Source organism: Rhipicephalus sanguineus, chromosome 2, assembly GCF_013339695.2.
Source record: "Rhipicephalus sanguineus isolate Rsan-2018 chromosome 2, BIME_Rsan_1.4, whole genome shotgun sequence".
Classification (NCBI taxonomy): Eukaryota; Metazoa; Arthropoda; class Arachnida; order Ixodida; family Ixodidae; genus Rhipicephalus; species Rhipicephalus sanguineus.
Genome location: NC_051177.1, coordinates 59,273,002 through 59,297,792, shown reverse-complemented (window position 1 = coordinate 59,297,792; position 24,791 = coordinate 59,273,002). Strand labels below are relative to the sequence as shown.

General features: G+C 46.3%; 1 protein-coding gene across 1 annotated transcript in view; it reads right to left on the bottom strand.

The window, feature by feature from the left end:
* Positions 1-12,221, bottom strand: part of LOC119381619 (vascular endothelial growth factor receptor 1) — a 53,157-nt gene extending 40,936 nt beyond the window's left edge. The window contains exon 1 of the mRNA XM_037649391.2: positions 11,753-12,221. Coding sequence (XP_037505319.1) covers positions 11,753-11,846 — 94 coding nt within the window. The 5' untranslated portion in view covers positions 11,847-12,221. The remainder of the gene's footprint in view (positions 1-11,752) is intronic.
* Between the last annotated feature and the right edge of the window lie 12,570 nt (positions 12,222-24,791).

The window sequence follows — 24,791 nt, the reverse complement described above, 5'->3', positions numbered from 1 at the left end:
CTTCATAATAATTGTTGGGGTTTTATGTCCCAAAACCACGACACGATTATGAAAGACGCCGTAGTGGATGGCTCCGGAAGCTTCGGCAACCTGGGTTCCTTTAAAGTATACCTAAATCTAAGGATACGTGCCTCTAGCATTTTGCCGCCTTCGAAATGCGGCCGCCGCGACCAGGACTATGTGAAGTCCTGAACTAAGCGCAAAAAGAACAAAAGGCACTTCAACTAGGCAACATCGTTTCGAGATATCGGCGCAGTATGCTGACCGTTTTCACGGTGTAGACACTGACTCGGAGAGAACGAAACAAACAAAACGAAGATATTCCTTTTCCTTTCGAGATGACTCAGCCGCTGCAACGCGAGCCGGTTTTTACGCGGAATTTGCTGCCCCCACTGGGATGTATGCATACACGTGTGTCCGTGCAGCAAGCTCAAGACTAAACCATGCATATACTGAGAGGCAGGTAACCAGTAAGGTTATGTTTTAGTGTCAGAGAACCCTGCGAAGCTGCGAGTTTCGAGGAAGGTGGATTACTATACTAAGCTACAACCTGTAGCGAAATTTGGAAGAGCTGGAGAACATTCCAGGAAAATAATTTTCTGACTGCGCAATTATTAATTTGCCGATTATATGGATGAGCTGTCGTCACTGAGTATAATATAAGGCCAAATTAAAGCAAAGCGAAATCTAGAAAAGAAAGACAGAAAAAAGAAAGAAAGCAGATGTCAACGCGTTGCTGTTCTGAACGTTAATTAGCTCAAAGTTAATTGTAATGAAATAGGTAATATTGTTTCTTCCTTTAAAATTAAGACAGAAAAAGGAGAGAGCTAATAGTGGCCCCAGTTTATAAATATGGAACTGCTTTGGTTGAGAGGAAGATCGGGGCTTTCTCTCTCCTGGAATTTTTATAGGAACGTATTCTCAATGCCTGTGCTGACTGAGGTGTTGTCCTCAAAAATATCTTGTAGCTTGAGGTATTCATTCGTGTTTCTTGTTATGCTTGTAAGAACAATTTAGATATGTGTTCACGTAAGTAACGGATGAATAAGGCGCCGTCAGACGGCGCTATCGTCGCTGTTGACGTGGCCAATATTTAGGTAATCTGAACACTTCGAGAGGTCTAGGCAGCGGGTAATACCTTTTAATGTCCCCTTTTTTTTCTGTGATTACTGAACGAATGGAGTGTCACATTCGTAACAGATGTATACGGCCCTGATATGCATTGTCTTTTACCGTTGTTTTTTTTAAATACTTCATCCAGTAAACAGGCGCTGTTCTCCTTTCGGTGGCATTCTTCAGCTATAGCTGTTTCTATTCCTTCTTTAATCAGTTTTCAGCACAAAACATTTATATTAATGGTGCGCAAATTCTATAAACTTCATGTCGAAAGCTTAGCAATTCAAAGAGGCTCTATCGGGTTAACGAGTTAGGCTTCTTTCACGAAATATGAAGCCCGACATCGAAAGAGTTTGTTTTATCGCAAGAGATTACCTTTCATTTCAGTGTATATCTTTATCGAAGGGGCTTCTTTTTTCTCTTGTGACTGAACTCTGTGACCTTTGGTGTGGTGTGGTACAAGCTTTTAAGTGAAGGCGCTGTCTAAAGTAAGGTTCGAGGAAACCTTTGGAGTGGCAAAAACTCTCTTTTGTAAGCATTCCTTGTAGGAGGGCTGATGTATTCTCGCAGGAATTACCACACCGGTTGCCCAAAGCTCAACAAATAACAGAAGTTCGAACGAAGCCTACTCGATGTAATTTCGGTGCTATTAGGCCAACAGAGGGATCGGAAACGAGGCTTACAACATGGTCATGGGGGTATGTTGAATTCATGAAATAAAAATGAAACTAATTAAACGAGTGTTCATAGAAGTGAAAGGCTTCGCAGGCACGCTGGAGTGTCGCACTACAGAAAACACAAAATGAAAATGCGTATCTGTCACAACGGCGTGACAGTTACACAAGCCCACAAGCACGTTACTGTTTCAGGTGATGTTCATGAAGGCGCCACGACGGAGCTACCACAAAAAAATACAGCATTAAAGACACAGATTAGCATCCATTACATGGTTTCACCTTTGATGGCAGTGCAGCGAAATTCCTGCCCCTTCATATTCGTGAAGTCTACACTGAGACCGCTGGTGTATCGAGCTTTCGATTTGTGTATTTGCGCCATAATAAATTTGGTAAGTCATTGCGGGAATCACTAAATCTTCTAAACGGAACGGAGGCGTTCTGTTCAAACATTCGTAAGCGTAACGAACGCCTGAACGTATTGTGATTAGTTATTCTGCAGAAGGCACATTATTACAGTTAATGCGATCATTCTCGCTCTTAAGCTCGTTAATGTTACTGTTGAACAGCTCACGTTTCGTTACAACGTGTAAAACTTATGCGCGCCCAATACACTTTCTCGATTGAATAACAGTATATCAAAGCGCCAATTTTATTGTATAATGGCGCATTACGGCCAATGTTTTCAAACTTGTGTTCCAACCTTCACGTAAAACTTAAAAAAAAAAACTGTTGCTTTCGATAGAAAGCGACCCTCTAATAATTTTGCAACGCCCTCGACAGTAATTGACCATGTGTTCATTTTCACCATGTTTTCTAACAAAAGTTTGCACGTACGCAGCGCTCAGCTACTGACTTCGCTTGCAGAGACGGAGCGGAAAAACGACACGCTAGAGCGAGTAGCAAATCTCGAAAAACACCCCCGCCCATGCACTTGCCGTGCGCGTCGGCGAAGGTTGCGTGGGCGTAGCACTACATCGCATTTCGACGCATTGCAACACGCCCCGTCCTACGCCGAGGCGGCCGGCCTCGATCGTTACCTTACTTGTACTGCGGCTCTGTACGCTAGGAGACATTCTTCGCGTCGAAGTGTAAATGTCTTTGGCTGACCTTCTGCGCTTAGTGATTTTACTTTGTACGTGACAGAAGTAAAATTTTATGAAAAGGAAAACTGTCGAACAAGCAGCGACAGAAAGGAGTACCTTCGAGGTACTGTGTGGGTTCGAGGTACTCTTTGCTGCTTTCTCTGTCATATTCGAAGTGAGCGAGCAAGCGTTTCAACTTTTATATTCTATATGTCTTCATTCCTTTAGCCATTCTCCAGAGCTGGTCTACATTTGCTATATGTCGCGCATGGCTAATGTTAAGGGAAAAGGCAACATCATTGGTGCCAAAGTCTTGTGCACTTATTTAAAAGTAATAATAATAAAAGTGTTTCTGTATACTAAAGGGAGTTTTGTACGGCTTGTTGTTGTGGAAGAGCCTTCAGATTTTCCTATCATGACAGAGGCATAGCTGCTATATCTATCTATCTATCTATCTATCTATCTATCTATCTATCTATCTATCTATCTATCTATCTATCTATCTATCTATCTATCTATCTATCTATCTATCTATCTATCTATCTATCTATCTATCTATCTGTCTGTCTGTCTGTCTGTCTGTCTGTCTGTCTGTCTGTCTGTCTGTCTATCTATCTATCTATCTATCTATCTATCTATCTATCTATCTATCTATCTATCTATCTATCTATCTATCTGTCTGTCTGTCTGTCTGTCTGTCTGTCTGTCTGTCTGTCTGTCTGTCTGTCTGTCTGTCTATCTATCTATCTATCTATCTATCTATCTATCTATCTATCTATCTATCTATCTATCTATCTATCTATCTATCTATCTATCTGTCTGTCTGTCTGTCTGTCTGTCTGTCTGTCTGTCTGTCTGTCTATCTATCTATCTATCTATCTATCTATCTATCTATCTATCTATCTATCTATCTATCTATCTATCTATCTGTCTATCTGTCTGTCTGTCTGTCTGTCTGTCTGTCTATCTATCTATCTATCTATCTATCTATCTATCTATCTATCTATCTATCTATCTATCTATCTATCTATCTATCTATCTATCTATCTATCTATCTGTCTGTCTGTCTGTCTGTCTGTCTGTCTGTCTATCTATCTATCTATCTATCTATCTATCTATCTATCTATCTATCTATCTATCTATCTATCTATCTATCTATCTATCTATCTATCTATCTATCTATCTATCTATCTATCTATCTATCTATCTATCTATCTATTCTAAGACGTCATCCGCTTCACTCTGTGGAATGGAACAGAGTAGCACCAAACAGGCCACGTATAATACCATGAAGACTCTGAAAAACATCACGGGCCCCGGACGAAGGTAATGCCCTGACTGAACATCGTCAATTTCCTGGGAAAGAAAAGAAAGTCTCCCGAGGTGGGCCTCCGTCGGTTACGTCACTGGCCGCTTCCGACGAACTTGGCCATCCCCTTGATCCGTACTTTCTCCTCGCGTCGGTGCTGTATGGCCCCAGAGTTTATAAGGTCTCCAGCTCGGTATATACGGTGAGCCGCGGGGAAAATACCGGCTTGCACTCTGCTGGCCTCCCTCTGGGAGGTGCTTTCGATAAACTTTGAAAGGGGCAAACTCTATAACCCAGGGCAAAGTTCGAGCAGTGTTTACCCTATTGGAGCTCGAAAGGTCAAGTCACGCCTTCCATTGTATAGGTAACCGGTAGATTGGTTGCTCCTGAAAGTTGCTGGCACGTTGGCTAATACCCCATCCCACTTAGCTACACCGACTTTTGTCGAAGTCTGAAAACTCGTCGCACGTGTCTCGTGGCCTCTATAAATGGCCATCTAGGAACGTGTGGAAGGCGATCGATTCCTTGATCGGCACAGCGACCTACGACCCAAGACTCCCGAACGCAAATCGTCGGTGGTTAAGTGACAGAGACGCGTGCGGGTCATCGTGCGCGTTGTCTGAACGAGGAAGTGGGTAGGCATCCTGTTTAGCGACGACGCTCAGAGTCCGGCAACACACGAAATAGAGAGGGGGGGGGGGGGGGGGAGAACAAAGACGATGTGTTCAGACTTTACTGTCAACAGCAACACGAGATGTGAAGGCGTTGAGCAACTACCCGAGACAACTGTCCTTGAGGTGGTGAATGTTTGTCTCTGCAGTCTAAACAGACGACTTGTTTACACTATAGCGAGCCCCCCGAGCACACGGCTAACGTTTCAGTTATTACTTCGAAACGCCAAACAAAAAAGCGGTTTCCCTCTGTCGATGTCAACATACAGTGCCCAAAATCGACTTCAACGTTTTTTAAACGTCGATATTGATAAATGAGCAAATATATGTATTATGTTACTTCTTGTATGAAAATATCACATTTGAGTTGTTTACTTCTATTTATTTTATTTATAAGTATTACAGTTTGAGTTATGTATATTTCAATGGGACTCGCACTAGCCTTTGGCTATGGGACCATACAGTTTGTGCTTGTTTTGTAAATGACATGTGTGCAATAAAGAACATTCATTCATTCATTCATATATAGTAGCACGCGCAAATTTCGCAAATTCCTTAGAATTTGTGAATTGACTGGCTAAATTTTACTTACAGGGTTTCTAGAAAAGACGTTAAAGGCATTGAGTCTACTAAATATATAACTCAATAATTAATAACGTCGAAAGTGTGATGTATAGCGGACAATGGCTGGTGCGAATGCATGGCCATGGGCCTCAGTGTGCGAGGCCCATGGATTGGAGCAACTGACAAGTTATTGAGGAATCTTGCAGCGACTAGATAATGCCTGTCGAAACGTAGCAATCGCATTCTCGTGAGCTTGTCACGAGAATACGACTGTATGAGCTTTTGTTTCTCGCCAGATATTCGCCATTGTTCCAGCCACAGCTGATAATCTTTCTGATATCGTACTTCAACAAGGTGTCGCGGCCCTTATGCCGCCATTCTCAGACTAGAGGTGATGTTAAAACACTTCACCTTGTCGCACATCGGAAGTCAGAAAAGTTGACCAGGCAGCAAGGTCGATATCGCTGTAAGCGACAAAAAATAAGCCTTCGTTCGTTCCACGGCAGTAACTGTAACCAGGATACAGAAAGGAAAACGAAAAGAATAAAGGCAACGAGGAAAGCGTACTTATTATTGACCGCAGGCATTTCGTGCGCACTGACTTAGCACGGATCCGTGACGTTCTTAGTGCTGTGATGTGATTTATACCTTACATAATTTTCCTATTGGGCCTTTGTGTGTCTTTATGTTGTTCATATTGGCGTGGGATTACTACCAAATCTCTTCGCATAGCCGCATATTCGGCCATGTCTTCTCATGTGCTCGTTAACTGAACAACAATCAAAGCCGGATTATAAGCTTTCGAACAGTAGGTTTTCTTGATTCGCTGGATGCCTTTATTAGTTGTTGTTGTTGTTAATGGGATGTTTCCGTAATCGTCGTTGTCGTCGTTGTTGTTGTAGCTTATAGGCTGCCAGTGATTACCATTACTGCGAGCCCGTGAGGTTTGTTCTCTCTCTCTTTTCTTTTTTTTTTTCGGAGGATTTCTGGAAAGCGTCGGCGTCAGAGAGGTCTTTCATAAATAAAAATAAAGAAAAGAAAAGAAAGGAACACACGTTTAGGGCCCATTTAAGTACATAATGCAAGTTTAACCATTGTCCAACGAGCTCAGAAGCACATTTTCAAACTATCATCTAGACAGCCAATCGTCTTCAGAGGACGTTTACTGGGCTATTTCCGAGAGAAGCACCGAATCTTGATTTCAGGCCGCCTGACCAGATTTTACATGACTGTTGTCCGCAGTGTGGCCTCGGAATCTTCTAAACTTTGAGTATATATTTGTCCATTACGTGCTTCGTCTTTTCCCTCTGTCTTCGCCGTCATCCATCTTGTACCTATTCCTTTCCCTTTTCCCCTTCCCGCCGCACAGTTCGTTGTGGAATATAACTCACACCGATGTCTGTAACCCTTTCTCTTTCCTGCTCTCTCTCTCCATTTTATGGGCGCCATCTCTTAAAATTTTATCAGAACCATCTGGGAACCGGAGGGCGCCAGACAATACGCAGCCAGGCTTTCTTTAGATAAGCCTTGGCCACATTTTCAGGGCCAACACTAAGATTAAACTGAGTGGGAACAACTTGAGCAATCACTGCGTCTTAGAACTTTCCCATTAAGTATATTTGAGAAGCATAAAACAAAGATAATGACAGTTTGGAAAGCTTGACGCGAAAACAAAAACGGGCACTTGATTACGCTTCAGAAGATCTTTATATTTAACAATTCTTCGTTCAAACCGAAGCGAACTGACAAAAACTTTCTTACCCAGGACATCGTTTGCTACGACCTTCAGTAAAAGAGAGCTTACACGTTCGCCCGTACATCAATCAGTTCTCGGAGATTGTGCGGGGATTCTTCGGCGTTATGTTTTATCGCCCGTCCATGCTCGTCCTTCCGGTAAATAAGTTTCGGGGATTTCGTCGGCTTCGAGAGGACGCGCCTGCGCGCCGCGTTCAGGTCCGCCAAAACAGGAACGACGGACGCACTTGTTGCTCCGAAGATTACCGATGTTTTCGTTCCCCTTGGAATTCGTGTTTCGATCATTTCTCAAGGTTTACAGCCGCACAAAGGTCAAAAAAGCCTTCACGCTTCCGTAGCCATTTCCAGTTCGGTGCGCTAATGGACTAAAGATCAACGCAACTTTTCGGTGATCGGATTCCTCGCTGTCGCGGTACCCTGGGCACAGGCTTGACGTGAACATTCCTGCCTTGACACAACTAGGCGCTTAAAACACACACACACACACACACACACACACACACACACACACACACACACACACACACACACACACACACACACACACACACACACACACACACACACACACACACACACACACACACACACACACACACACACACACACACACACACACACACACACACACACACACACACGGCAGAGAGTACAGCTTTTGGTTCTTGTCATTATCAGTTGAGCGCAAAAAAAAGGAAAAAAAACACCAGGACGATTTTTAAGTAACGCATCGTTCGAGAAAGTAGGAATTGGTTCATGCCATTTTCCCTCTGAAATATCAAAGCAAATTAACAGTGTTATTTTCCCTAACAAGCTTTTAAAGAAGCTTCATCAATGGCCTTTACTCGCACTACCCAGGTTTCTGATGTCTTTCTACGAGGCTTCATGAGATACTTCAATTAACAGCAACTCCTGCTACCGCACTCGAGCGTACGCGGTTACGTTGCTTGTCTGCTTGTCTCTTCTTCTTTGTCTACTACTCTTACGTTTCCATTATCCTTCGCTTTGATGTCGACAAAATGATTGCATTCTCTTGGAAGTTCGTGCGCGGCACTCTTAAATAAGTTTGCCATGGTCGAACGGAACTCAATAAATCCGGGTATTTAAACACAACATCCACTAAAAAAAAACTTAATACATAATTAATTACAGTTTCTAAACTGGGCAGGTTTAATAGGAAACGTACGGCCTCCCGACCTGATTGTGTTATTCCTCTGTCCTGTTTCCGCGCGTAATCGTTTGTTATCTCACAAACTGTAAGGGCAGTAACGGTCACACTCAGTTTCTTCTTCCGGCGTTTATTATCTTTTATCGAAGCGGCAGCGTTTGTAGGAGCATAGTGCGCTGTTGCACTTGTTTTCGCCGCTCTTGAGCTCCTTTAATGTCAGGCCACTGCTTTCTCAGTAATTCTCCTTTGGAATCCTGCAGCACGATTTGCCTTGTATGCGAACTTCCGGCACAATGGTTTCCTTCCCGGAACCATTCGCTTTTCTCCTGTACCCCTTATTAAGCGGCACTCTGTTGAATTACTTGTGCGGTTTTGCCATCCTGTTTGATATTGAGCTTGCCTATAGTTGTACGCGGCACCAGTATCTTTCGCTAACATCCGGCGAGACTGCATTGTTTTGTAGAACAGCACGATCCTCGCGCATCAGTTTCTAAACGTTGGTCGCATAAGCTATAAAGGGAAATCATGCGCGGTTTTCTTCTGAGTACACAGCTTTACGATTAGGCGTAACAAGCAGCCGGCAAAAAAAGAATACAATAAGCAGCGGCTACGATTACACGAGCCGGCTATTAAATCTCCAGTGCAGACGGGGGCCACTATTTTACGCACACTCGACACATTGTATTTGAGGCTGTAAGCTATATACCGGCGACTGATCCATTTGCTCGAGAAGTAACACACGGTTAGACTTAATAAATGTCTGTATATAGCGACGGGACGATACACTGGCGTCTCAACTTTTTCTATAAATACCACCCGCTTGGACAGCGTGGTTTATGGCCGCGTTGTATGCGACTGAATAACATAGCGTGGCAGCTCGCGAGGCTGTTTCGTCCCGTTCACTCCCGGTGGCTTTACCCAATAAGAGATCAGTAAAAGTCATGCGTCACGAAAACGACAAATGGTCGTTAGTTAACTAATGATTAAACTTAATTTGGGACGCCCACTATGTGCATTCGTGTTGTCAGAGCGTTTTATAAGAAAGAAGTTATCGACCTGAAAGAGAATATGCCTCCACCTCTGGCCTGCAGCTATATCCTATATGCACAAGTGTAAAGGGGAAGACGTTGACAGCGTAGAATAAAATGTTATTTAACAATATTGAGGGCATACGTATATAAGCCATGTGGCATACACGACATACTGATATATAAGCCACACTGCTCAAAACAACATATACAGAGCCGGCCGCATTCAGTGCGAATATTCCTTTAGTCTTTAAGAGCACGCATCAGCAAGGGTGCCTGGATACTAGTATTTAATTATTGGGTATTTATTATGGATATAGATTTGTTTGACTACTTGGTCTAGCTTTCCCCACGAACTAATACTAAAATGAGTTTTCAGTAAACTTTAAGCAACCACTACATATAAGGAAGGAAGGAACAAGCAGAAAGATAGGGAGGTTAGCGAGTTCTAGACCGGCTGGCTACCCTGCGCGGAAGAAAAGTGCGAACGGAGAGTGAAAGAGAATAGAAAGGAGACGCTACAAGTGAAAGGGAAGAAAACCAAACAAAAAAATTTAAGAAGTAGATTGAGACAGACTTCAAACTCCTACGTATAAGTTTATTGAAAACTAGCCCCCCACCCCCTTTAATTCATCTGTCAAGCTGCTTTAACATTTAGCGAGAACATTCGCGGGCGCATACCGATCCCGTTATTGCCCCGCCACAGCCGCTCCAGAAAGAAGGAAAATAGCACAGTTGCGTTATGTTCTCGCAACGTATACGCGGGAAATAACCGTCTGGCCCTGAATGTCAGCAAACACCGTTCTGGTCGATTTCTCACGCCTTGGTGTCCACATCCTTGTCGCCGGGCTTTCGCCGCTACGGCCCATTCTATGCTTTCTTTCTTTGGCGAAATTTCCTTGTTTGCATGTTTTTATTGTATGCCAACATCGAGCAACAATTTCTGGTTCGGCATTTCGTAAAGACTTTCACCCACCATCGAGTATAAAACGGGGAGACGAATTAAACGATTTCGAGCTATCAGACGTCGACTGTGTGAAGCATTATGGTGACTCAGCTGCAACGTGTTGTTCTCTGCTTTGGTAACCGACTAGCTCGATGCAGATAGCTGCAGAATAGGCGCGTTTTTCGTACGCAAGATGAAATAATGCAAGGTGCTTACCCCGCTACGTTTCCTTCACCATGCACGTTACAATTACTTGCACCTTTCTTGAAGTATATCTCACACTGTTATGTAGATTACAGACACATCATCAGCATCATCATCGTCATCATACTCTCGAGCGTCATCATCATTTCATTTTATTTGTTTGTTTATTAACTCCCCGCTCTAGCCACGTGATCTCCGTGACACAGGCGCAGGCTCGACTTAGTTCCGCTGTTAAAAAACGTGGAAGATTAAGAGTGCTGTGTATACCCTATACTATTGGAGAACAGTAAGATGTCCCTGCATTGAGGTGGTTACGGACATGCACCTACGATTGGAGACCTGATGTAAATGTAAAGGAAGCACTAAGAGACTGTGCTTTGAAATTACAATTATTATAGATAGCTACGCTGTACGTACGTTGGCGGTGTATAACGCACAAGTTACCTGCTTTTTGTTTCGGCCACGTCGCTATGCAGACGGCGCAGCAAGAAGCTCTTCAGGGTCAACAAATGCCTTTCGCAACAACGGCGTCAAGGTTTCTAGCGCTGAAATTACTTGGAGCCATTTTCCTCCAGATTAATGAGCGTGGTGGAAAACGTGCCGCCGTCGTTTGAAGTGCCTCTACGTTGATTCACAAGCTGCAACGGTACGTCTATACGGATAAGGAGGCGTCAATAGATGAACACTTTAGCACTGACACGCTTGAACCAGTGACAAATAAAGCGCAAGGGTCGAGTCGCTTGCTATACAATATATGTGTATTAATTTATAGAGCTAAAGGACAAGAAGCATGTTGTGCGTGCGTTAACTGTTCTTCAACTTGTTGTGTTACATAAACTGCGCGCAAAGATGTTCTATACTGCACATGAACTATAACACAATGCAGTTCATGCCCATTAGACAAGGAGTGCACGTACATCTGGCTCTAGATCTGTGCTGCAACGTCCCCTTCTCCATTCATAACTGATGATACGTGTTGCTTAATGGAGCATGAATCAATTGATCCTGCGCCAGTGATGCGTGGTACGTTCAGTGATTATAAAGGACACTCTGGCACGCTTCTGTCATCCATAAAAAAAAGGAAAGGGAAGTGATCAAAGCTCTAAAATATATATTTTCTTTTTTTTTTCAAATAACCTCTGAATATGACAATGATATAATGTTGGAAGACCGATGACTAATGTCTCCAACGTTTCTGATGCGAAAGTAAACCATTCGGTCATGCCACTCACCAATGTACATCCAGCAGAGGAGTAAGCCGTAGAGGACGGCACATTCCCACCAGAAGCGGCGTTCGGACCACGCAGTCATTCGCGCCATGGCCATCGCCCGCGCTGACGGCGACAAAGCAATACTTGGCAATAGAGCAGCACCAAAGCTCACACGCGTCAACTAAACTGAGAAGCAGTGCCGACGATGTTCAGGAGAATCACATCAGTGTCGACGGCGTGGAACGCAGTCACGTCGAAACGGCAGCGCGCGCGAACGCAGCGTACCTGCGTCGCATGCCGTGGCGTTGATCCAGAAACGCGCACAATCCGGAGTCCATTAATCCGAGGTGGACACTGCGTTGAAGCTTGCGCCTGGACAGGCGATACGCCGACGAGTGAGAGAGGACCGGTTGAGCGCGCGTGTGCGCTCGCGTCACAAGTCGCAGTGTAATCAACCTCCTGTCACAACCGCGACAAGCGCATCTCTGTACTGCCGCGAAGGCTTGGGTGAAAGCCGCCACCAGCGCACCACAGCACACACCGCTTGCACCTCCGACACAGAGACACCGGAACTTCCTCCGGCGGCACAATGAAGAAAATAAAAAGAGTAACAAAAAAAGCCAATCTATCTCTCACTCTCGCCAACGTCACCGGGACTTCGCAAGGAGGGCTAGATCCGAGAGAGAGGGCAGTTGTCGCATCCCCCCTCCTCACTAATAACGCCCTAGTGCCTGGCTTCTCGTCGATGTCCTCAGTTCTCTTGCCATGATGTTTTCTTTTACCATCACCCGCACCACGTTTCCTTTTTTTTCTTGGCTCCTTTCCCAACGGAGCGAGCACGTCAGCATAGGCGGTTTTCTCCGCCTCGTGGGCCTGCCCCGAGAATTCAACAACGTGAAAAACGCTCTCTCCATTTTTTCGCTCTCCGCAAAACGCCCCGCGGTTGTTGTTTTCTTCTTCGGCAAGAGCGGGGGGGGGGGGGGGGGGTACGCGGTTAGCGTTACGCAAACGTTCACTATACGGGTCTGCGCGTTCACATACGGACGGACCTGTGGAGCCCGCCGGGAGAGGGCAGCTGCTACCAGCCCCCGTACGCACGCACACAGACATACGTCCTGCCGGTAGTAGCTGAGGCGTGACGACAACGGTGAATGCCGCCGGCCACTACACCGTAAGGGACCGCAGCCAAATGACCACGTGTGTAAGAGCGCGCGGAAAAAGGCAGAGCGGACTTTCTGGCTCGGTGCAGTGATTTCATACCGGTGCGGAGGAACGATGGCGGTGTCCTCCGTGGCCAGAAGCGAGTGACGGTTCACTACCGTGAGGGTAGGGCGGTCGAACTTACAGTTATACGGTTGGCCTCTGACCCACCTGCATAGGCTTGTCCACGAAAGGGGCATGGGAGCACCCCTCCCCGATTCCCCCGCGTGGGGAATACGTCTATGCCACCTGTCTCGAGTTCAAGCCATATATAGAACAGTCATAACACATGCTCGTCCGTATGATGAACTATGACTTCTTAAGAGACAAATATAAAGTGCACGTCGAGAAGCGTTATCTACTTTTAACGAGAAATTAGGTTGAAACCTGAAAGAATATTACGCATACAAGGGCATGGCCCACGGGCAGCACGTTCGACCGCGCCGTTTCCCAAGTTTCTAAGTTCATTCCTTCAACTTCATTTCTGATCCAGCGTACTGAGAAACCATATAGTGTTTATCGAGGGCTATGGGAATTCTGGAGGGGAATGGGTATAGATAGCGGAATTTCGAGAAATACGTGATCCCGCACTACGCCTATCGCCGTTTCTGTATAAGATGCATGAAGATAGAATAAAAGGCCGCCTCGGAAAAAACCGCGATCCCTTAGCGGTGAAGGGAGGCGTAATCAAAGGCGTAAGGGCACAACAGTAGTTATACGATCTTGTCAGTTCAATCGAAAGACGCTAACAGTGACGGATGAATGTACGCGTGTCTGGCGCCACTAAAGAGAGTCTAAATGAGAAAATACTGTTGCTGCCGTGGGCCATAATGACTTGAACTGTTCAAATACATTGTCTTACTTTATTCGGTGCTTATAATTGTTGTGTTCTTCTACACTTGTACAGATCGTCTTTCTTCGGGCTTCATTCAGTGGGTCACTAACGTATTTAGGACCCACGCCGCCGCACCAACTAACGCTTAAACGCGCCCGCGCTTAAATGCGGCTCTCGCACAAACGAATCGCGTACGAACGAGAATTGCAGGCAGCTGATATTACGGGTGCCGTTTCTTATTCCGCACAAATGGCAGGAAGACAGGAGGGTTACTGGTGTTTCAAAACAGGTTTACGCAGCGCATGCTCGCGAACGCTGCCCCCGCCGTCAGAGGATTTCGAAAGCGAAAAAAAATAATAAAAGAGCCAGAGTTGGATAGTGGATATGAGAGTGATCTGATAGTCTTGGTACAAATCTGTCAAGTCTCTTGGCATTACCTCTCATTAAACATTATTTTTCTATAGCAACAAGGCGTTGAACTGGGCTAGTTGATGCATGTCAGCATGGATGAAATACCAGCGTAAAACAAAACAAAAAAAAAAACAAGAAGAACAAGGAGCCAGTTTGTCCCGTCGTTTTTTTAGGCTTGTCTTTAACGGCGAAGATGCTCTAGCTCGGCGTAAAGTGTGTGACCGTGCCCGAAAACTACCATCATCATGAACGGGTATGTGCCACAGAATTTGGGCAAATCCCACTACTCACAGCTACGGCTGGCCTGTAATAACTATGAGAACGAGTACAGAGAGAGAGAGAGAGAAAGAAAGAGAGAAACAAACAGAGAGACGGAAAGATATAAAGAAAGAGAAAGAAAAAATTCTGGCCGAAAAAAGTTCTTCCCGGGCCGGGATTCGAACCCGCGTACCCGTGATCTGAAGGCGAGCGTCCTAACCAATATTCGGTTATCAGGCTCGCTAGCAGAGCACAGCCTTGTGTAGTATAGTGTAGAAAGGGGATGGGAAAGGGAAGTGAGTTGAGGAGGAGAGATGTGATTCTGAGGAGGAGGGAAAGAGGAGGGGCGAGATTAAAGCGTAGCACTGAAAGAATGAGGAAGAGATAAAAAAATGCAGAAAAAAAAGAAAGAGAGACAGAGAGAACGTTGACGAAAGAGGGAGAAAGAAGTAGAGAGAATAAAAAGATAGAAAGAAAGAGTAGCAGGCGTCGCGTTGTCTAGCGACCAGATACCTCACCACCTGGCCCTAAGCCGGTGTCATCACGCTCAATTCGCCTACGCATTCTCTCGCGTGTTAAACACAGAGTTCAATGTCATTTCCAAACACGATCTGCTGCGCTTCTTCAGTGGCTGGTGCTATATGAAGCTTAGAACGAAGTCACGGGTACAGTTACAGGCTACGGTAGCATTTCTGTAATGTTGGAGTACAAAATATATATTTAAAGGGACACTAAAGGCAAATGAAAATTTACGTCAGAATGAAAGGTCAATGTTTGAGAACGTCTAAAACGTCAATATTATCAATAGCAGTTCTCTAGTAATCGAGAAATTGAGGTAAATGTAGGACACTATATGCGCCACCAGTGGGACGTTTTGGAACGAGTCCGATGGCGCCAAGAGTCCCGAGTACAAATTATCACTAGTATTCAAGCTACCTATGATAAAAAAAGAACATTCCGAGCATATGCAGGACGTAAAATACTACTTGTGCGTTTCTCTTTGATTCATGCAGAAAAGAACTTCACGTTGCTGTGGAGAAAGGCGCGGGTTGTGCTAAAGTCCCGTTTTCGCAGGGCTGCGCTCCGCTCGCGCGGTCGCGTCTCAGTGGTAGTTTCGTTATCACGTACTGCTGCGTGTGCCTTGCACGCTCATGAAAGCGGAAAGTCCGACAAAATGCCGTGTCGATGTGATGTTGTGTAATGTGCCCTTCAGAGCAGAAACCACAGCGTCGGCTGCCGGGCAGTAAAGGCGGGCAACGTTAGGCAAGGCAAACGCTACGTCAGGAGGCCTTTTCAGGCGCGCGATTTGAAGTGCGCTAACGGTGTGCGGACAACTAAAACGTGATTTTTCATTCAAAGTAAGCATTTTCTTGGCACGAAACAAGCACGACGAGGTTTCTGGAACTGAAGATTATAGCGCAGGAAAAAAACACGGACAAAGGAAGTCGTGACTGTGTGTGTCACGTCTTCCTTTGTCCGCGTTTTTTCGTACGCTATAATCTTCATATGACATACCAACACGCCCAAAACGCCACGTTACTAAGTTTCTGGAACTATATTTCAGCAATTAACGTTGACTTAACATTTGCCTTTAGTGTGGCTTTAAGGAACACATACCGTATTTATTCGAATCTAAGCCGATGTTTTTTTTTTTTTCGTAAAAACGATATGCGAAAGTGGGGGGGGGGGGGGGGGGGGGGAGTCGGCTTAGATTCGAGTATGATGATTAAGTTTTTTTTTTTTTCTGGCCTAGTGAATTTCGGGGGTCGGCTTAGAATCGGGGCCGGCCTAGATTCGAGAAAATACGGTACCAAATCCAGACCCCCCCCCCCCTTCCCTGCGCCATGAAGCCAAGGTGTCGTTTCAGAACATTACTTTCGACCAATCAATCGACCAACCGAGGAAACAGTCATTCAGTCGATAAGTAAATCAAACATTCACGAAGTTAATGAATCTGCCCGTACGCTCCACTGAAGGCAGCAACCTCCAAGTAGCATGGTTCACCGCATAGCTATAGAAATGATAATTCGTATGGTTTAGCCGTGGCACATCCAGTTCTTTCTGTAAGCGGCGCCTTTCCGGTGATCCACCCGTGTGCACGAGCAGTAATACGTACCAGGAAGGCCAATAGAAACTTAGCGCCATTCGGAAACAGGCGATATCGTTGAATGACTTCGGCAAGCCAACAGTTGCGACACTCTTTTTAAAGGTCAGATGTGAGCTCGGAAAGCACCAACGTTCTCACGGAGCTCGAGCGGTAACTGCTTACACCGAAAATCCGTTCTCATACTGAAACCCACGAATGCCAATAGAACACACGGATACCAATGTCCACGCGCTCAGAGCGGCAAACGTACATGATCCGGCATATGAATAAACATGTATATAGGCCTAGTCCTTTTGTGTTCCTCCGTGGTTTGATTCCGATGCGAGTAACGGTGCAGCTGGCGGGAAGCAGAGCAAGGTGAATCAATTTCCCCCTGTCCCCAAGTCAAACACACCACATGTAGTACCTGCCCAACGCACGCGGATTTCCCACGGTCGGGTGCAGACGGCCGCCGAATGCTTCGCAGGGTCTGCGGTCGTGGCTCCGGGTCGTCGAAAGAACTCATCAGCTCGAGACCATTAACCTCTACAAATGTTGCCTGTTTCAGTTCAGCAGCTGACGTGAAAAGTAACACAGTATACCCGGGCTTAAATGCAAAGAAGGATGTACAGGAGAGGCGTCGCGGTCGAGCGAACAGGTGATCCTGCTATTTCCAAACCTATATGCGAACTTTCTGTCTAAGAGAACGTCCTGTTCGACCGTGTTTGGTCGTCGCAGGTGTAGCCGAGGGCGAAACGTAATCCCGCCAGTCGTATACACAGCATCGGCGCACGGGCCCCGGACAATGGCGTTTGCTCAGCGGCGCAGGCGGCGTACACTGAACGCTCCATCCCGTCGGAAATGAAGAGGAAAGGGAAAAGCTGCACAAACACGCGCCGCCTGCTGCAGGCATCGGTGGAGAGGATACGGGAGAACAAGGGCAGTTGGAAACATAAGGGTATGAAGTAAAAACAAGGGGGAGGCAGAGTGTTTGTCGTTGGAGTGCTGCGCTGTTTTGCCGCATGACTATCAGATAAAGAAAGAAGGAGAAAAGAAAAGTGAATGGTGGGAAAATGCCCGGACCATCCCACTCGCCAGCTTTCAACGGGCGGTTTGTTCCGGAGTGGTTACGGGGCGGCTGCACTGGCGAGCGTCAAGTGCCTGGACGTTTAAGGCTTGACCGGTATGATATAGTATTCGCGTAATTACATATACGGTGAGGATGACCAGCAACAGTCGTCGTCCAGTGTCGTACGTACATCGTCGAATGAAACGGGCGCTATAGCTGTCATCTACAGCGCATATAGCATGCTACGCATGTAGTGATACGAGAAATACCGTAAAGGACTTTAGGCAAGCATATATCCTTACATTACATGGACTAACATCAACATGCAGCCGCCGCAGCAGTGCCCACGCGTTCTCGAGTGGTCGACAGAAAAATTTCGCAGCCGTTCAGCCGCGTATATAGCACCGGGTTAATGAAAACGATAAGTTGGGCAAATTCGAGCGGTAGAACAAAACAAGGGTACGAAATTAAGCTAGTTGGTGTTGCAAATTGAAGTGGAAACAATGGTAGGAAACTGGGACTGAGACACACACAACACAGAACACGGAACTTGGACAGATCGCACTGTAAACCTTTACAGGTGAACATACTAAGAAAGAAGGAGATGCGAAGTAATTCAGTCGAGAGGAAACAATTTTCACACATGTAAAGCATCGCTTTACGCTAGAAGGCCTGGCCAATTCTCACAGCCAGCTGTGAACAAAACGTAGGCACACGTTTACTGCCATCACCACGTGGGCATATTCGCATCCGCTCCCGACGAAGCTTGTCGCATAACTTTCTTTTTTCTTGTTACATAGTCAGCACTCAATAGCTTCCAGGCGAACTCTACACATACAATCAAACACCCGGCTCGAACTGAAACACGTGTTGGAACAGTTCTATCTTGAATGTTCCCAGCAAGCATTGGATCCAAAAGAGCACATAACCGCACATGTGGGAGTGCGTCTCGCGCAAAGCCGCGAGTCAGCGAAGTTTTGTTTGAGTACATGCTCGCGAGCACGTGTACATGTCAGGCACGTCAAGTAGACACGCCCACGAATTCGCTCGGGGTGTGCAGTGGAACAAAAGAGGGACGTGGGAATTCGTAATCCGATCTACTCTGGTACGCGCGTGCTTGACTCGAATGCTGCAGTTGCATAATGCGACGCGTGCGGTGCGGTGAAGACAGATCGGAAGGAGCGCACGTGAGCGTCGCATCGCCGAGACGGGAGGGACGAATCTGCAGGACGGAGTTGCGAGCGAGGACATTGAGCCGTCACGACTTAAGACCGCTGCGTGATCCCGCCGCAATCGCTTCAATATGTTGCCCCGAAGGAACGCCTCACACAAACGAGTGAGCCGCTATAGTGCAGCCGTCGTCTTTCGCATCCTGCCGCATGCTGCACAATGTATACTTGTCTTGCGTGATCAACGTGAACATACGTTCCTAAGATAATCAGACATGCGTATGCTACGTTAAAAACGTTTTACGCTAAAACTTTGCTGAAGAGAATATTTCAATAAATCACGACGCGGGACGTATTAGTGAAGCCGGATGGCAAATGGGAAAACGCACTTACGAAAGAGATGTTTTGTGAATTCGGCCCTCACTAATGCGAATAAAAAAGCGAAAGTTCACTCCGTAGGTATTATATATCAGCTGGCTGGAAAATGAGGATCGTAGGCCTGCATATTGTAGTATCTCGTTTCATTTAATTGATGTTATTGTTCAACATAATATGAAGTCACGCGGCGGGCATGTGTTTACTACAACATCATAGCATTTCATTTTATTTCTTTATTTTTAATGAACGCGTTTGTCTCTTAAATGCTCCCCGAGTAACAGACGTATGTTGCAGAGCATGCTAAAATGCATCATAACAGAACTTTCCTTTGTCCTGAAGCACATTTATGAAGCTGACACTCGTACAAGCCGTAAGCAAGGTTTGCCTCCGAGAAACCTTCGTATACAAGCGATCTTATGGTGACGCAAGACACAGACATCTATCCCAAAGAGTCTGCAAAGGTAGCACGCGCTTTTTATAGCCGGAAGTAAGTAAAAACTATATGCACCACGGGTATTTACTGATGCTGCTTGTTTTTTTGCACGTGCCTTGATGTAATCGTGCACAGGAACAAAAGCTCAGGACACAACTTCGTGAGCGAGCTTAACAAAGAAACGTGCGAGGGAGTTTCATTTCCTAAATGAAACAGGGTGAGCACTTCGCGTACCATTTTGCGCGAACGTTCATTGTTCTACGGACACGAGAAACGCCAGCGATGAAAAAGATGCCCGGTCGCGCATGAGAGCCCCAGGCCTTGTCTTGTGCACGCCTTTTGTTTCTCAAGGTTAGCGCTACATCTCTAGACTATAGTCCGAGCACAGAAATTACTTTGTCAACCTGGAGATTCTCGCGTGGCGGTCAAAACGTAATTTGAAAGCGACATGTTTATTTGCCCCCGAGCATTACGTGAGCTCTGTTGTGACGCCGAAAGGAAAAAAAAAAGCTTTGTAGGAGCCCAGCATTGCGTAGATAAAACCATTTATGAGCTACACAGAGTAATTTATTTCGCTTTTTTTTTCTAGGTGGTTCTTGTACGACAACGTGGCGAGGCATTCTACACGCGCGCCGTCCGTCTTACGGGCACGGACCTAGACAGCCAGCAGCTGGAAGACATCCAAGTTTTACCGCTTCCAGAAGGTGCAATTTTCTCCGACCGAAATACTCAGGAGGAGAACTAGTCCCCAACGCAGTGTAAGCTGGGGCCATCCTCGTCGTTATCAGGAACAGCAGGCCGTTAGGAACTCGTAGCAGCACCAAGCCTGATCAGATGGAGTTCACGTCTTTTAGCTTTCACAGAGGAGAAACGCCAGTAAGAGGTTCGCAGTCGAAGGAAAAGAAGCGAACATTTCAGCTGACGTGCCTCAGATATGATGATATAATTGTTGAAGACAGGTCTGTGTAAGGGCCAATGTGCTACGGATACTCATACTTGATTCAATGAAGGTCTTACGCTGAAGGTTTGTTGACTGAGTCAGGTGTGAAACGAGGAACCTGATGTGATTTACATACGATGTATGACGATAGCCCCAAGACACAAGAATAATTTTGCGGTAAGTCAGCTGGTACTGCCTAATCCCTCAAGGTGGAGGAGGTGTTACAACAGCGAAAATTGGCATCCCCCTGATCGTAGCACAAGGCTACGAGGAAATCAATTCGAATAAAAAAAAATTCTCAGAAAGGAAAGTTTCCTTGTTAACGGAAAATTCGGCCCAGTCCGGGGTTGGAACCCGGGACAAACGCCTTTCCTGTGCGGTCGCTCCACCATTTGAGCTAACCAGGGGGCTAGCAAGTGGCAGCGCGAGGACTCTGCCTTATATAGCTTTGTTTTATACTACAATCTGGTGTATATCAACTTTTCCTTTCATAAGCGTATAGTTTTAGTTTGAGTCGTCTGAAAGGAGGCGGCAGTTTTCCCTCACTTACTTCTTTCAAGTTCTTTCCTCCTCTCTCTCTCTCTCATCTCTCTGTTCCCATTCTCTAATCCCCCAGTGCAGCCAACCGGAAGCTTTTCTGGTTAACCTCCTTGCCTTCTGTCTTTCTCGTTCCTTTTTCCTGTTCAGAAGCAAAACTGCTTCAGATCACGGGTGGCGCCAGGATTTTCTTCCTTCGAGGGACACGAGTGGCTACGGAGGGGGCGGCGGGTGAGGAGGACACCATGACGACAGAAGTCTTTCAGGATGGCAAGGGTGCCCCTCATGGCACTGGCCTGCATTCTGACAACGCAGGGGTGGAAAGACGACCTGGGTTCGTTGTCGCAAAAGAGTCTTGGGCTAGAATTGTTTGTACAAGAAAATATGAAGCAAAATATGATACAACGCACATTATCATATCATTAGCAAAGGCGGCCGGCAAGTGGCAAACAGAACTTACGAGCGAAAATCTTTGTGAATCCAGCCCCTGTTTCGCATACGTGGAACAGCTACAAGTGGTAAGCACTTTTGTTATGGTGCTCTCTGCACTAAGATTTTGCATAGGGCGTTTGCAATGTATTGCATTGGCCAGATGAAAGCACCTACAGTCCCTCTCGTTCAAAGACCCTTTTCTACCGCTATCTCCCGCAGTGGATCCTTGTCTCCCACTCGAGATCTTTCGGAGGCTCCCGTGAAAGTTGCGTTTGCTGGACGGTCGCCTACCTGTTCTTGTGTTTTACAGACAACAGATAAAAGAAACGAGACAGGTTCCACGTTCTTCTCATTTTAGGAAACCGAAACCGAAATTGTCAGAACAAGTCGTCGCCAGTTCTCTGATCTCCGTAAGTGACGTGGACAACAATGAAATACACGTTGAAGTTGAAAGCAATGGGAAACGCAGAAGACAGGGCAACTATATTGGATGCGCCTGCGCGTGTGGCGGCGGTGGTGGTAATGTCTCAGCAGGCGGGGTTGGCCTGGCGTACATAGCCGGCAATTGTCCGGCCTGAGCCTTTCATGAGTCAGTAGGGGCATGTAACCGGGTGTTGAACAAACCCGTGTCTCGCAGAAAAGCCATCAGCAGACGTTGCACTCTCTTACTCATTGCCGCATGCCTCCCGGAAAAACGGACGTCTTGGAAGTGCCTGCATGGTGCGTAAGACCACCCTATTGAAGCTTGCGGGCGCTCTTCATTCCGTGTCCAACTGCGAACGCAGCCAAATGAAACGTTCAATATCGCCGACATCACCGCAGAAAGCACACAGCAGGGAAGCGTATCGTCCAGTCTTGAGTAACCGATTCGGGTTGTGCGCCGAGTCGGTTCTAACGCGGTACAACAGCTAATATAATTCACGGTGTCAAGTGTGTAGCAAAATTCGTGACACCCTCCATGAAATAAGTGGAAAGTAAGTATTGGGATACTACGGTGCGGCGACCCTTGATTATATGCAGCACCTCGTTGTTTGTTTCCGAGACGCAGCTCCAAGGCAAGCACTGACGAGCATAACTATACGTCAATTTCGTATTATTTATAATGCTCAAAGGTTCCACACGCCTGCTGCATCTTAGCGAGGCTACGTCAAGACGGCATTTCGCGCACGTGCATGCTTTCTTATATACATATATCTTCGATGCGTAAGACCGGAAGGTATTCATTCCTCGCTCGCAATTTTCGAGTCAGGTGGCCATGAAGCGGGAGCTTCGAGCTCATATGGCGACATCCATCTTTGCAAATGCGCAAGACAGCGCCATCACTGCGTCGGTGCATACGGATGGCAATGGCAGGAGGCGGCGGCATGCATGTGTCACACACGTTGTCGAGGTCAGCGCCGTTGTCGGAATTATTCACGACTGCATGGCTTCGTTCTTCTAAGCATCATTTTTCGATACAGCTTTTTACGCAGTCGTCGCAGGCGGCAATGTTTATAAAGTATCTCGAAAATATTCGAAAGTGTAGGCTTTTCCTTATGTACAGCACAACACGCACGCACACACACGCACACACAAACTCGCGCACGCCTGCAGACACGCACACACTAAAACTCATGTACGAAGAACAGGGAGAAGCCTACAGCTTTTGTATGGAGGCATATAGTCGAGGGAGTAAAGGCTACATACATGTTCTCCACCTTTATAAGGTTTAACATCTCATTTTAAGAGCGGAGCTCTTTAAGCTTTTCGTTGCGCCGGGTAGTGTGAACAGAAACTATCATCATCATGAACCGCACGGGCTCTCCTCGTCCTCTTCTTCCACTCAGTCCTCCTCTTCATCTTCTACTTCACTCCCAAAACACACGCGCCGACTTCTCCGGCGCGGGATGGAATAACTTTGATGGGTGAGAAAACGAGTGCAGAGAGAGAGAAAGAAACAGACAGAAACAGGCGAGGCGGGATTCGAACCCGCGTACTCCCGAACCTAATGCGAGCGTCCTAACCACTCGGCTATCCAGGCACGCTAGCGTAGCATAGCCTAGTATAGCCTTGTATAGTATAGTATAGCAAGGTGGCGAGTAAGGGAAGTGAGGGAAGTGGCACCCAAGGTACGAAGCTGCCTTAATTATTTTATTCAAGCGCTGAGTGCAACGTTAATTAAGAATGAAGACCGTCGGATTAATCTTCCAACGAATAGCTATCTTAATGAGGCGGCGAGTACACACATTGGTCACTTGATTTCCCCCAAAATTGCCAACAGTCGTCCAACAAGGACTGGGGCTGGAGTACAACGTTATGACAAGGCGAGTCGTTTTCGTCGCAACGCTGCCTCCGGCGACGTCTATTGTTGTATCAATGCTGATCACTTCAACTCCAGATCTTGCTGATAAACTTGTCTTCGTCGGCTTCGTCCCTTGTTAGGATGCTACAGAAGACTTGAGGATTGAATTGGTTACACTGTAAGGAAGTGCTTCCCCCAGGAGTGGGTGGCACCGCGCACTATACGTCGCAGATAACGAAAAATGGCGCTGGGATGTGCGGCAGGAAGGAGAGGGGGTGGTAGAGAAGTGGGGAAGAAGAGAGATTATATCGTAATAATAATTCATTTTTGATAGTTCACAGCGCTAAAGGGACGAGGACAAAGTACGAAGCAGGCGACGAGACGAGCGCTGACTCACAACTGAAGTTTATTGAAAAGAACGACACGTATAAATACAATACAAAAGCCAACCATGCCTCAACAGAGCGACTGCGCATGTGCAACAGAGTCATCCAAGCGATGTCAACAAGAGAACACGTAGACCACACGCGTGCGTCCAGAAAACAAACAAACAGAACTAAAAAGATGCAAAGAAACTTTTTAACACGAAAGTGTTTTATGCCGGGGTCCACCACGGCTCCACCAACGTATTTCCGTCACGGATATAACGTTGTAAAATACGGAGACTAACAGTGGGCAAAGAAAAAAAAACCAGAAGAAAAAGTTCCGTCATTGGGAATCGAACTTACGACCCATCGCTCCTCAGCGCGCTGCGCGGAACGATTCGGCCACATATGAACGCTCCTCGCAATGCTAACGGCGAGCTATTTATATACACCATTTGCCGGTGGCGGTCTTCAGAGATCGGTGGTACAGCGTGTTTTCGTTATCACTAGCGAGATGGCGCGAAGGGCTCGAAGAGCGCGCTTTAAAAGTCGCCGCTATTGTGACGAGCGCCCGCCTCTAAAGGGCGTGGTCGCTCGTGCGTGCGCTTATCTCGTGATTGCGGTGGTTCGTACGTCTTGCGTTGAGAGCACGAAGGTCACTTGGCT